This window comes from Pungitius pungitius, chromosome 8 (genome assembly GCF_949316345.1).
Source record: "Pungitius pungitius chromosome 8, fPunPun2.1, whole genome shotgun sequence".
NCBI classification, from domain to species: Eukaryota; Metazoa; Chordata; class Actinopteri; order Perciformes; family Gasterosteidae; genus Pungitius; species Pungitius pungitius.
The window spans coordinates 5,941,265-5,955,920 of NC_084907.1; the positions used below are offsets into that span (position 1 = coordinate 5,941,265).

Genomic DNA, 14,656 nt, shown 5'->3' on the forward strand with positions numbered 1-14,656 from the left:
AAAATGTCATCATTTGCGTTGCGTTTCATGATATGAATTAGCATTGCAAACCTTGATTTACGTCCGGGGGACTGATCTGTTCTCTGTTAGCATCCGCTATCTAATCTGATAAAGCAACATGCAATCAAAGACAATCTCCACTGTGGTTTGATGTTAAACTTAGTATAAAAAATAGTCCCATGGATAGATAAGAAATGGAGTTCATACAAAGAATGTATTTACATTTGTTATCATGTATTCGCGATACGCAAATTGTCTTACTCAATGTAATTTATTCTTAAATGCCTCATTATTACAGATTTAGGATAGTAAAATATATTACAATTCATTGCTATATCACAATGTGCAACATAATCAATAGACCAACATTATCGTTCAAAACTATTACAAACATCATTGCTCCTTTTATTATGATGGCATAACTAGTAACCAGTTACATTAAAGTAACCAATGTGTAGTGAAAATATTCATTGAAAGTCAGCTAACTATTCATTTCATTGCAGTTTCGACATATAAGGCAAAGAAAGAATAGGATGTTTGAGGGGATATTATGGGATAAATGTTAACAAATGAGACTAATTAAAAACACGTGAGGATTTTAAACAATGAGGCTTTTTATGCAGAACAAACTCTCTTCATTTGAAATCAATATTTCTGTCACTATTTAATTATTCTTTTCTCGTGTTGGAACTCTGGAAATGTTCTTTTTGAGAAGTATGATTTTATTTTACTGCGTCCATATCTCTAATGAAAAATGTGTTGTGATGCATTCTCTAGTAGTATGAATACAGTATATTCCATACTGACAAAGACGACTTTCAACACAGTTTATGAAAGTGTGAAAGAGCTAAAGTTAAGACAGTGAACTCCAGAACCCAGACTGTATTAGTTTTGAGTATTGTTAAAAGGGGAGATTTTAAAGTATCATATGCGGGCATCCTCGTGGCCTAGAGGTTAAAATATGGTGATTGTGTAATTACAACATTCCCCCTGAGTCTGGCCTGGCACTTTCATGCCTATCATCCCCCCTTTCTTCTCTTTCCTCTCATTTCCTGTCTAGTGTTTACAACAAAAGAATCCAATTAAAAGCCCAATTAAGAGTTTTATTTCTATTTCGCAACAAACTCTGCAAATAGATGACCGAGGGGGTGTTTTTTTATTTGACCTTGATTCGACATCAGATGAGTATAACTCTGTATGAAGTGACGCTCGACATGAAGGGGGTCAGGTACAGGTTACTCAGTAGATATAAATTTGACGGGTCACTCACTGACTGTCTCCACGATGTCGGTGAAGAAGCCGAAGGGCACGAGGGGCTCGGGAAGCTCGCGAAAGAAAAGTTTCAAGGCTCCCGTGATGACATGAATGTCCTCCCATTCGCTCCGGTCCAAATTCAGCTTCTCCTCTGAGAGACACAGAGGGAGGAGAAGGAGGAGAAGACAGAGAGGGGTTAGAGGACGTCAACGGGAGGCTTGGCAATGTGGAAAAGAGAGACAGAAAAGTGTTGGCGAGCGGGACACATCGAGAGAGCAGAGTGTGAATTCACGTTAGTGCTGAGCCGTAAAAATGAAGGCGTGAAGCTGCAAAGAGGGGGGATAGAAATGCTGTGTGAACGTCCCAGAAGACACAAATGCACAAACCCAATGCACACAAACGCACAAAGACGTTTTCTCAAAGTCCAGGCCTGACTCAAAGAGACAGAGATATCCTAGAGATATGACAAAAAACAACGGAAATTTGACCCCGGAGTCAAGGAGCTCGACATCTACGACACGGAGCAGTGTGTAACAATGAGAAGCATCAGCCAGCGAGGCGGGAAACCCGACGCGGCCCTCGGCCTCCGTCCACTTGGTGGCAGCAAAGCACCGCGTGAGACGCCGCTGTACAACCTGCAGCGTGTTATTACATCAGAAAAACTTAAAGCAGAAAAGGCCCGAGGGGACACACATACATTAAGCAAATGGAAGCACACCCTCGGGGGGGGGGGGGTGGGCAAACTGTTGGGCGCACGCCTCGGCTCTGCGTGTCCGTCTGTGTGTGTGGGAAGCTTTTGACATCATCATCAAACACAGGAGAAACCGTTCCGAATCTACCTTGTACAAACTCCGCCGGGAACATGTAACGTCCGTCTGTAGTCACTGCGCGTTCTGCAAAAACCAACAGTTACTCAGGTGGCTTTCCTCCGTCTCCACTTGATCAAAAACGAAGTCACGTGGTGGGAGAGAAGCGGTCAGGTGACGAGCAGGTGTACAGCGAGCGTTGTGTTGCGGACACGCAATTCAACGCGTGTGTGTGTGTGATCGGAATAAAAACCAAAGAGCATCGCATTTATCTTGGATTTGAAGAACCTGGAGAAAAAAAAAAGCAACCTGCCACCACCTCTCCGTCCACAGGTTTCACTCGTTCATTTGGTTTGTCAGTTTGTCCTCACCGTGGTCCACCAGGAAGCGGAGTTTCTGAATCACTGCCAGGTTCCCTGAGACGCGGTAGATGCCGTCGGCGTCCAGCCCTGCAGCGTAACACATTAAAAGGTTCATATCAAAACTAAACGGACATTTATTACATTATTTCAGCTGGACTTCATGAGAGTAGAGATATGAAAATGACTTCCTCAGATTTCAAGGCAGTCAGAGCCGATATAATTGTTTTACTTTTCTGCACATAAATAATGCAGTGTGCCTGGGAAGTTTGCTTTGTTGCATAAGTGCCCAAAAGCGTGTGAATAAAGTCAAGCAAAAGCACATTTAAACGTTTAAAAAAAGTAAGGAGTAAGTTTTGCATGAACACAGGAGGCCAACTCGATGTTTGATGAAGTGCCAACAAAATTCTGCAGTGACATTTACTTTCTCCTCACTAGGAGGGTCACAACTAGAATAACTTTAGTGAAATATTGATTATTGGTATCCAAATATGAGGATCATTTTAATACGTTTTGAGTCTAACTTGATTATAATGTTTCAATCTGAAACAACGAGACAAGCTGTTTTTGGTCAAAACACACATTTATTTTGTCAGTAATAAATATTTTTTGTGCAACTCTGCTTCTAAAAAACTCAATTTTCTCTCATTTAGATCTTCTCCCTGGCTGGCAGCTGTCACGACTGCCTCTCCGCTAGATTTTAGGTGCCTCTCTGTCTGGCAATCGCAAACATTTCTCAGTGAATGTCTGTGAAGACAATCGCGCCGCGGAGATGGACAGAAGGACACGACTGCCGTCGAGTGACGGATGCTCAAAACAGAACTGAAGAAAGTTTCCTCACGACTCCCCCTTTTCAAGTGGAGGGTCACACCATGAAGGAGCTGGCTCTGTGATTGCCGAGTTCGTACCTCTCTTCTCCACAGCGTCGGTACAAAGTCTGACGAAGCGAGGGACGGTGCTCTTTTCTCTCTCGCAGAGCATCTCCAGACGACAGCCGAACACCTGATCTGAAGGGTGGTGATGGAGGGACACAATCAGACGGGCAGGTTTTTTTTTTCTCTCACTCTCTCTCTCTCTCTCTCACTCTCTCTCTCTCTCTCTCTCTTTGAGATAACTGTGCCAAGAGGTGATGTAAGAGCTACAAGCTCGAGATGATCCAGAGATTTACTGTTCACGATGGAATGAAACCTCCATGTTCCCAGCAGCAATATCAGCTCACCCTTGATGATGCAATGCAACATGTGCTGTACTATATATCCTATGGTGTGAAAAAAAAAATGAATCATGGGAAAGCGTTCATCTCCAGAGCTCGCTACCATTATCTCATTTTGTGTTATCTCTGTAATGTACTTGCTTGCTTGAAAATGTTATTAACTACAACTTGTGAGTAGTCATCTTCATGATAAATCCACCTCTACTTCCTTTCATCTAAGATTTTCTGCACAAATTTCAGCTTCTCTCTGCGTCACTTCACTACTACATGAATGATTTTTACAATAATTTTCATAAGATGTAGAGTGGTACCTGTCTTTTAAGCTTCTTCCATATTTCCTGAACAGAGATCACGTGTACTATTTTTTTATTTATTTAAAGATTCTGCTTTGTTAAAAAAAATGTTGCAGCCGAATAATTATTTGAGGAGTTATTGTGAAAACAGTGCTGACGATAAGGACCTTTAAAAATACTCATTATAGAGATAATAGAGGAAGTGTTTGAGAAGTTAAAAAGGAATTCACACAGAGATAGTGACAAATTTGATGAGTGACAGATTAAAGTAACTTTTTAACGTTTTTGTAACTGTTTTGCCACTGTAGTTTGGAGCATCTGAACTCATTGAACCAAAATCCTCCATAGGTTTTCAAGTGAGTTGAGATGTGGTAAATCGAATAAAGTGTAAAGGCAAAAACTTAAAAAATAATAATAATAGTGATCTTTTGGATTCTGATGACTTTTTTTCATACCATTCCCTTGTAATTTATTGAAGTCCAGTGCCCAGTTGTATTGGCAGAGGTGCACTCTCAAAGGAACATTGAGGACACCTTACATTCAGACTGTTTGCAAAACTCCTGCAGTAGATCTCACCTTTAATGAGCCCTTTCTCCTGCAGCGCCTGCAGAGGAGGTCTCTTCAAGATAAGCTTCTTCAGCCGTGTCTTTACTCTCTTCCTCTCCGTGTTCTCCAGGTTGGACGCCGAGCGAGGGACTGCAGGGAGGGGGGGATAGTAGGAGGTGGGGAGGTGGGAGGAGGAGGGGGAGGAGGAGGAAGAAGAGAAGGAGGTAGAGGAGGTCAGTGCGGGGCGTTGGGCTGCGGCGGGGCAACACAGCAGATGAGACGGGATGGTGGTGAGGATGAAAAGCGGGAGGGCCGGGCGACGGCGCAGGTGGGACAGGACCGACGGGGGGATGATCTGCCACGGGGGCCGCGTGAAAATATATGTGGGCTGTATGGAGGAGAGGATGGAGGAGAGGATGGAGGGATGCAAGAAACCTGTGTGGAAGTTTAGAAAAGAAAAGAGTGACGCCGATGCACAGCGAGAGTGAGCTGATGGTGGAGGGCGGGGCCGACTCCGTGTGGGGGGGGGGGGGCGCGATGGGGGGAGGTTGTGAGAGGGGGGGGGACTTACGCGACGTTCTCCTGTCATCTTCGTCTCCGCTGTGGTCCAGGATCTCTAAGCTGCCCGCTCGCCTCAGGGAGTACAGGAGGACATTGTCCAGCGGGTTTTCGCGGTCCTGGAAAGCAGGCAGAGTGAAATACACTTTTTGTGTTAACGTTGTGATGTGAAAAAAAAACATCACAAACACACGCTGTTGAAAAAGCGTCCAACGGAGAAACATTAACACACCACCATTAAATGAAAAGAGAGCAGTGTATTTCAAATGTTGGTATTTTAAGGCTGAGATTAAAATGTAAAATACAGAAATGAAAAACCCAAAGAACCATCCAGGGAAGAGTCTACGGTTAGGTATTAGGGAGCGGAGAACACGAACAACTGTTTTGACCAAAAGGGAATTCACTTAACAGCGTAGTGCATGGAAGTTCTGGCTGTGTGTGTGTGTGTGTGTGCGCCTCACCAGCCGGTCGATGACGTTCTGGATGGTGCTGTACCACTCTTTGATCAGAGCGTCCGTCTCCGACTGCAGCAGGAACTCGTTGCCCGTCACCGTCCTCAGCTGCACAGCACCACGAGTTTGAAAAACACAGTGCGTTTCACACGTCTTATTCAGATGTGTTTATGAGTACATTTATTGCTTTTTAACAGTAAGTGACTTAAAAGTCAACTGGCACTGGATTTTATTTTTTTGTGCTTCCTCTTCCTCAATGTGTATCTTTGGAGAGTGAACAGGTGGTAAAAAAAAAGCTTCCCACTCTCACTTCCCCTCACTGATAAGAGGCCATTTGATTAACATAAACACTATTGTGTTTAACTACATATCTGCTATCACATCATCCCCATTCAACAGCAGCAACAAGTCTGACAGCCTGAACAATACAAAAAAAAAAAGAAAACAATTCTACGAGAATGTATTTTCTTACCTTGAAGACGTTTTTCTTGCTGGACAGGTCGTCAGCCCAGTGCAGCTTTGCTCCTCTTAAATCCACACTGCTCTCAGGACGACTGTTTCCTGGCTTCTGTTTGGTCAAAAAACAGGTACACACACACAAAAAAATCATGTATTGTTCTATTACTTAGTGGATTAGACCCTTGTATTTCCATAAGAATGGCACTTTCTGCCCTCTGTTACTGACTCTTACATAATAACACAACGGCCTCCTATGGATTTGAATTTGAGTCACCTGAAGGGTGGATGTGTGACATTTCACTGGGGAAAACACAGAAATAAGATGCTCTGCGCTCATTTTCCTGCTCTGACCGGTCAGCTGGCTTCAAAAAATTACTTCACAATGTTTAAAACTATAATTCACCATGCTCAAAAAGGAAAAATACCATCCGCAAGATAATACCTGGACTAAAGGTGTTAAACAGAGTTTGTGTGAGCTATTACCCAGCTGGAAGGTGTCTGTGATTTGGGATCCTTGAAGAAAACTAGACTGTTGCCGACCAACACCACCCAGGAGGGGCTCCAATTCTTCCTGCAAACCAACAAGCACACGTAGAGATGTTCGATGGAATTCATCCCAGCCAACCGTACAACGCCATGCATTTATCAGAACGCCATATCTACACCAAGAGATCTGACTAAACTGGTTTCGCCTTTAACGGGAGCGGGCGGCGGAGACGACTCACCTCAGCTTCCGGCCTCCTTCTGCAATCTTTGTCTTGTTCAAGAGGCCGGCTTTCTCCAACTCCTAAAGGACACAGTTCAACGGGTTAAAAGCACAGTCTGCCAGATTTAAGCAGTGATATTAATCACATAAATGCTATCACTCAGTGTAGGGAGTGAAATGTTAAGAGTAAAGTACGGCAGATGGCTTTTCCTCTGTGTAAAACACTGCGTCCTGAGCAAACTCATTTAGCTTCAACGTTGCATCATTCAGAAAATAGCAGGAGGGGCGCTGCTCTACGATTCCCCCACTGCGGTATGGCCCTGTTTAAGGTGTAAGAGAGAGGAATTAACTCCAGCTATCAAGTGTTGAAAACAGCCTCTAAAGACAGTGAGCGACACACTGAGGAATAGCAGTGTTTAGAACATTAAAAAAAAGGAATAGGCCCGTGGTATTTAATTCAGTTTGACTTAGTTGGTAATGAGATATACACCGCTGAGATTTAGATTATTTGCTGTGCTTAAAATTGCAAAATGAACGTATTTTTCCAGATACAATTACCTTAATTAGTCCAAATACCTCACTGTGGACTGTTCTCTATTTTTTTCCTTCAATTTCATTAGTTTAAAAAGGAGTAGTTTAAAGAAAGACATATACAGGTGTTTGTTTTTTCTCACCGGGGTGCCGCCGTCGCTGTCTGGAGAGCTCGCGGGAGACGGAGGCTCCACCACGATGTTGGTCACATTACAGGCGTAATCCCTGCACTGCTGCACTATCTGGATGGCAGTGGGAAAGGTGGCGGCATCAGTGGCGCTCATTTGTCTGTGTGTGTGTGTATATTATGCACGTGTGCAGTGTTTTGCACGGAAAGTGTTGACTGCAGTTCATCTGCAATTCCTCTGCCCTCTGCAGGTGTGAGAGGATTGGCACCAACACGTTGTGCTCTGGAGGCGAGTACCTTGCCGTTCTCAGGCAGGATCATAGATTGAGAGTGGCTGAGCTGCTGCGTGACGTCGTGCGGGGCGGCAGAGCTACGGCGCTGGGCGTCGGCATTGTTCAACGTCATTGTGCTCAGGGTGTCAGAGGAGGCGGCGCGCTGCATGCTCTTTAGGGTCAAAGGTCGGGGGTCAATGTTTCGGGTCAATGGTGAAAAAGGGAAAGGGGCAATCACCATACAGTAAAGACAATACACCACCGTTTTATTTGAACGTCTGTGGATCCTGTGGGCGCTGATTTGGCTTCTTATGAATAATTCTATTGACACGATTAAATAACCATAACTCATTGGGGTATTTAGGTGATGCTCTTGCCTGGAGCAACCTTAAATGAGTGCAGCCAAATCAGCATGAAAGCAACAGAAAGCTCTGGGCATTTCCAAAATGTGAGCATGCAGTCTGTCCCCTATTTTTATAAAAATGAGCCACTGGTGACACATCTACTCATCTACTCTGAATTGACTCTGCAATTACAATTCATGCAAACAAACATGCAAAACTTGTAACATTATCAAGGAAGACAATAACTCCTCTAAACTTTTCCATGAAAAGATGGAATCTTTTTCACCCAAAAGGTTGATTTTGATGCAGTGGATGTTTTGATGATAGCTTCGTGTCAACGAGCTCGTAAAATAATCTGTTTTATGCTGTAATTTGCCACAGTTAAGGCAGTGGATGCATGCCACTTACTTTTAAGGTCACACTGCCATTACGGAACCTCCGGCCATATAAGGCTAAATCAAGCTTGAATTACGTGTTTTAAACAATCCCTTATTGGGGAAGTACAATATTACAGCACCGGCATTGCTGAATTATTACTTCATATACTTATAAGACCAGAAAATACAAACAAGGCATTCTGGCACAGAAAACACTGACAGTAAGCATGTCCTGAAGATGGTTCCCAAAGGCAAATGGGGACAAACCGCAGCTTCCTCTTGAAGTATACAGGTTTTGCATCACTTCACAGGAGGAGCAGAGAGGCAGATGCTTGTGGGTGCATCTTTACTTTACATTCAAAATAGTTTTGCTTGCAATCCCATGCACGTACAGATAGTAGTGCGCATGGCTGACTTTTCCACTCGGACTAAATATCCATCGTAATGTCTGCCGTCTTTTCATGCGAGGCAGATTAGAGGAGCCAAACCGTCTCCTTTGCTAAGAGCAGGCCTTTAAAAAAAGAGCTTACACCAAGCACACCCTCACCTCACTGTGATGCAACACGTTGCAGTGAGAACTGCTTGAGTAACAGACTTTCTCTTTACACCATGAGTTGCTATTTTGCCACCTTAATATGCATAAATGCGGATCTCCGAGAATCTAAAGAGCATGGCTGGCATTACTTTAATGTATTCTACAGTAATACAGTGGAGATGCAGTTCTTGCAAATGTACCGACTCAGGTTCATTGATTTTTCATAAGGAAAATACCCCCCATCAAAGGCCCTTTAAGCGTTCATAAAGCACCGAGGATTACCCTCCCAGTCAGGTTAGACAAAAAGAATAACCAGAACAAGAAGAATAGCGTAACATCGTAGCGGGACGTTTTATTACACAGACCCCACAGCGGTCAGTTGTCCTGTTTTGTTGAGCATAAGCATCCTGCCTTGTACAAGAAATATGTAAAACTGGTTAGAAAAGGGTTCTTTTCTTTTCTTCTTCTTTTTTTTAGCAGGTGAAAATCAATGGTGAATGCTTCAGCCATCTGGAAATGAAAGAGTGCGGACGAGTTTCACCTGTTTCATCTGCCAGCCGCTGCCAGTACTCCTCTGGTGGGTCCCGAAGAGGTGATCAGATGACAACTATAAACAGACAGAGATACAGGAAGACAGGGGCAGGAAATCAGATCATCGTTTTTCTACTACTTTTTACATTTAATTTAATACATGAGTCTGTTATGTGGTTAATGAATCCAGGAATATTTAGCTTTCAGGCTTTGTGGACTCTGTAATATTTTCTTCAAATTGGTAGCACTAGTTGCTAAATTTCACACGCTTGTGTGAAAAAGAAAACAGGATGCTGTGTTCAGTGGAGATGAGTCATCGCGCTGGGCTGACGCTCACACCGAAACTACACTTCTGTATATCCTTCCAGGTGAAAAAAAACAGAAAGAAAGATGTTTTCAACTGAAGTTGAGGACAGGCCGTTGCTCAGTACCACACAGTACATGGTACTACTTTGACTCAGGAATAATGCTTTTTTTTCCATTATTCAACGTGATCCCAATCAAACAATTGATAGAATGTCAAAAACCGTAGCAACAAACTGAAGATCAACAGGCCAGTGAGTGAACTATATTAGCATCGAACCACGTGAAACATGTTTACCTCCATATCTTAAGCAGCACATGTATATATATATATATATATATATATATATATATATATATATATATATATATACATATACTTGGACATGGAATAAAAACAACACGGCTAGAAGACAAATACTATACACCGTATGAAATGAACATGAACTCACGGCGTAGGTGCTCATTTCCATCGATCAACACAATCCAAGTCAACTGTTGTTTCTAAAAGCTTTTCACGCGTCCTGTCTTTTCATTTCACGACACATTTTCAAGTGTCAAAGCGTATAAAAAACTTTTATCTGTCCCTCCTATCTCAGCTTGCTTCTACTTCCCCATTCTAGAGGGAAGCTGCTTTTAACAGCCAGCACAAGCAGTCTCATGCATGGCCGCTTAAAATAATGACACCACAACTTTGCTAACATTCACTTGTTAACTAGTCAAAATTGTGGTTTGCAGGTTTTTTGGACAGAGAAGATAAGCTTTGTTTCAAGGAAGTATGGCCTTACTTGAAATAGTGCTTTACTAGCCTACAAGCCTTTGTAATCTTACTAAAGATTCATTTTTATACTTTTATACTGTAGATTTAAATTGGAAATGTTTAAATTGAACATGTCATTTTTCTTGCACTGTGTTATTTGTTAATTGTTGTCCGTTGTCTCGCTGTCTTACTGTCTTACGGTCCAATGTTATGTACCAACTGCCATGTCAAATTCCTTGTATGTCTAACATATTTTGGCAATAAATGTTCCTGATTCCTAATTTTTGAAGGCAAAAAAATGACCAAGTATTAATGTACTCAAGATAAAACCGCTTTCACCTAGTGATATTGTGTGGGATTGTTGTTAGTGGTTCGCGTTATCTGGAAATATTATGGAGCATTTTACCTGAACTAAAAAAGAGCTAATATTGAGCTTCAGAGCTTGCTTATTTGTAGATAATAGGGACAACATTTTGATTGTGCCATCGCGTTTTTAACTCTCAACCTCATTTTGAGTCACATTCCCGCTTATGTACTGTGACGAGGATTCATTAGCGTCGTCCTGGAAACACACAAGGAACACCTGCACGCCCTTGTCACCGGCTGATCAGCCCCATCTGCAGTTCATCAAACAGCCACAGAAGCTGCATGGGTTTGACCAGAGGGAGGGAAACCTCTCCAGGAGACAGAACTCTATCTTTTCTCCAGAAAGCAGCGGGTGACCGATCAGCCTCTCGGGAGCACAGCCCATATTCACAGCAACACAAGGAGAAAGCACGCACTTCAGCGGAGCCCCAATCCCAAGCCTTCACTGGGTTTCTCTATCACTTTGTAAATAAACCACCCTCCGGGCGCTTTGTTTGAGCTATCCTTGTCGTGTGATTCTTCACCCCGTGACAGTACAAATCTGCATCTAAATAAAAAATTATAATAAAAATAAGGTAATTATTCAGTGAATGACTTAAACTTTTGAACCAAAATGAAAGCACTCCTTTCACTTTTAGATCGTGCCTAATTTTGGATGACTAATGTGAAAATGACAAATTCTAAAGATCTCTTAGGCCCCCTGCTGCCGGGCTCTTAGATTAGGAAGTGCTTGAGATTTCTATGAGCAGATCACAACATTTAAATGTTAATGATAGAAGCCAATATAGTGATCACGATTAACGAGTATTTAGTTTAAGAATCAGTAAATAGAGGATAGTTCTACAGATTGTGTGACCAGAATATAAATTGTTTTCAGCTCTACAGTCAACTACACAGAGGTTTTTGAATTGTAAAAATTCCCACATTTAAAATGGAAATACAGGTACATTAATGTACTAATACTCAGACTACCAAAGCACAAGGAGAGTATATAAAATAAAAATCTAGAATGGAAAATGAAGTGATGTGGGTCACTCAAACACTGAACACCTGGGTGTTAAACTTGTTTGGCATGCGGTGTACATTATGTATCATTTCACGGGTTCCTGTTTAATATATGTACCACTGAATGAAAAGTGACACATGTAGGTCAACAGAAAGCATCTCAAAAACACCTGATGGGGCAATCGCTGCTTTGATCATGAGGGTATTTTTTTTTATGAGCAACATTAAATTTGAAACACTGACGCAATATTGAGGCAACGATGCAAAGTGCTTATCCCTGACAATCTGGATTGTGCAGCTCGCGCCTCTTTACTACGCCGATGTCGTTATTGATTCAGGTTAATTTCGGGCGCCGATGGCTGTTCCATTAATTCCCCAAACCCTTACGCCCGAGATAACCCTCGTACTTCCTCCCTCGTGGATTAGTGACACGTCGTTTGCTAAAAAAGACCGGAGTGAATGAAACAGTTTCACTACGACAGCATCTGTGAGGTCAGCGAGGGGTTTTAACTGAGGCTGATGAGAAGTCTCAGGCAGTGGTTTAAATTTAGCCCACGGTTTGGATTTAAACGAGTCCCCTGCATTTCCTCCGCGTGGCCCTAATGGCTTCTGCTCGTCCGCGTCAGATCAAAAAGGCATCACCTTGTTATTCCCTTCGGGGAGGAGCCCAACAAAAACGCCATCTGAGAGAAGTGTATGAATAAATATATAAATAAGGCAGTGAGACGGCCAGTAGAAAGGTGGGGCAACTAGAACGATGTAATCCCCCTCAGCATTTTCCCCTGCTTTAGCCCGGCAGGCGGTGTGCATGAGATACAGCATCCGTGTGACAGATAGGGGCTAACAATAGACTCATTTGCATGAGCCGGCAGAAGTTGCGTGTTGTCGTCTCACTGTGGTTTTTTTCTGTTTGTTAACGTACTTTTAATCATTTTTTTGCATGAGAGCACAGAGTAAATACATTTAGAAGTTTAACCAAAACGGTGAAATAAATCGGATTCATTGACTTGGCACACAATATTTGACCTTATTTAAGAAGTGGACGTGGACAGTGGAAAAAAACAACAACTCCCAGACCAGACAGCGCTGTGGTAGTGACCTGTCAATCACAAGGTAGCCCCGCCCTAAAGAATACGCAGCTCCATTATCTATTTTGCTCTAAATGGGACTATCATTTTCAAAAAAACAAACATTGTATACAACTTGAAACTAGAAATGGAGAGTACAACATATACTAAGAGAATACATCAAGTGTGAAGAAGGGCCATTTTCTGACAGACATCCTCCCAATCAACCTTTTGTTTTTGCAATAAGAGGAGTCCACCCCTGATGGCCTTTAAAAACCATGCAACCGTGAGCCATTTCTGCATTAAAGGTTGACGGATGAGCACACATTTCTAAACTCACCACCACCATAACTTCCTTGTGTAGTGTACAAGCACAATGCCTCATGTGTGGGGGGAAGATTAAACACACGATTTAGCAAATTAACGAGTAAATGAGCCGAGTCTGGTGTTATCGTCATGCAAGTGGAACTGCTTTCATCAACTGTGTCCCTAAAATAGCAAACCCTAGCAATGCTCGTTCTCATCTCATCCCCACCTTTAAAAAATCCAATAATCAAAATTAGCATTGTAGAGGATGTAATTCATATTTTAGTTATCAAGGATGCTGAATTTGAAGCAGTCTTACCGTGTTCATGGTTCTGTTGCCAGTTTCAGGAAGCGGTAGCGACAGATGGCTGGTTTCTCTGGGTAACGTCTGAGGTTGTACTGGACCACCCTGCTGGAGAAAAAGAAACACTCAGATTGTGAAACAGGAAAGGTCTCAGATATAATATTATGTAGAAACTGAATTGTGAAAGGAACACACAATCAACTAATAGTAAATGAGAATATGAAAGGAACAGTTTGCAGTTACAGCAAATATGTGTTCACTTATTTCCTTTGTTTCAGAAAGCTTGCTAAAATACCAGAAACCCCCTCATATGAGTCGATTAAATGTGCAGCTTCTCTCTAAAAAGTAACACAATCTCCCAACAAGCAGCTCTGAGCAACATTTTGCTCTGTTGAATGTGACTCCATATGCCAAAGTGAAAAAAAGTGACTGCCAGTCAAACTCATTTGCAAGTCTCCCTTTGGCTTCCAGCTGTAGAAGCGACCATGTGACCACCGTGTCTGCGTCTCCTCATGAAGGTCTTGACCGAGAAGGTCCATTTTAGTGCAGATCCAGTCAAACTAGGTGAGCATATAAATGAGCTGATTATTTCATTCTTCAACCTGACCTTTTTCTGTCCTTTCCTTTTAAAGAAACAGACTTTCATCCAGCTCTAAAAATGCACGACCTTTTCGAATTTGAAGCAATTCCACGGAAAACACAACAAACACTAGACAGATTCGGGCTGAGTAACAAATGAGGGATGAACCGCGTTGGGTGCTTTACTTGGTTGGCAGTGCGTCCACGAGCCCGGCGGGGGGGTTTATAGGACCTCTCCTTGGTGATGCTGTTGACGTAGTAGCATCTCCCTGTGGGCAGGTCCAAGTACTGCTCCCACAGGTCCACGACCTGGAGAGGCTGCTGACCTGGTGCGGGGCTGGGGGGCTCCGACTGCGACATACGCCTCTCCGGCTGCGTTTCGGTGTACAGAGGGGAGTCTTGCCAGGACAGCTGGGACAGATAGGATTCTGTCGGGACCTTGTAGTTGGAAACAGTAAGGATGGAAAAGTAGAAGGAAAGTCAAGGACATGGAGGTGATGCTAAAATTCATATATCAACATTTGAAACAAGTTGGAAGTAAGCAATATTGCTTACTAGGACTTAAAGGATAAAGCTGCTAATATTTACATTTTTCTATGTTTT

At 42.7% G+C, this 14,656-nt stretch overlaps 1 protein-coding gene across 9 annotated transcripts in view; it reads right to left on the reverse strand.

Moving 5' to 3' along the window:
- The window catches only part of arhgap9 (Rho GTPase activating protein 9), a 33,262-nt gene that overhangs the window by 2,992 nt on the left and 15,614 nt on the right, over positions 1-14,656 (reverse strand). For 3 of the 9 annotated variants that reach the window (XM_037489907.2, XM_037489908.2, XM_062564172.1), the window contains exons 6-20: positions 14,240-14,491; positions 13,490-13,579; positions 9,374-9,439; positions 7,602-7,748; positions 7,321-7,419; positions 6,666-6,727; positions 6,424-6,511; positions 5,954-6,049; positions 5,491-5,589; positions 5,043-5,148; positions 4,502-4,621; positions 3,328-3,426; positions 2,432-2,509; positions 2,094-2,147; positions 1,271-1,405 (exon numbers count right to left, since the gene is read on the reverse strand). In XM_037489907.2, coding sequence (XP_037345804.2) covers positions 1,271-1,405; positions 2,094-2,147; positions 2,432-2,509; positions 3,328-3,426; positions 4,502-4,621; positions 5,043-5,148; positions 5,491-5,589; positions 5,954-6,049; positions 6,424-6,511; positions 6,666-6,727; positions 7,321-7,419; positions 7,602-7,748; positions 9,374-9,439; positions 13,490-13,579; positions 14,240-14,491 — 1,591 coding nt within the window. Of the gene's footprint in view, positions 1-1,270; positions 1,406-2,093; positions 2,148-2,431; positions 2,510-3,327; positions 3,427-4,501; positions 4,622-5,042; positions 5,149-5,490; positions 5,590-5,953; positions 6,050-6,423; positions 6,512-6,665; positions 6,728-7,320; positions 7,420-7,601; positions 7,749-9,373; positions 9,440-13,489; positions 13,583-14,239; positions 14,492-14,656 lie in introns of all 9 variants that reach the window. The other 6 variants (XM_037489906.2, XM_062564173.1, XM_062564171.1 and 3 more) reach the window with 3 other exon arrangements.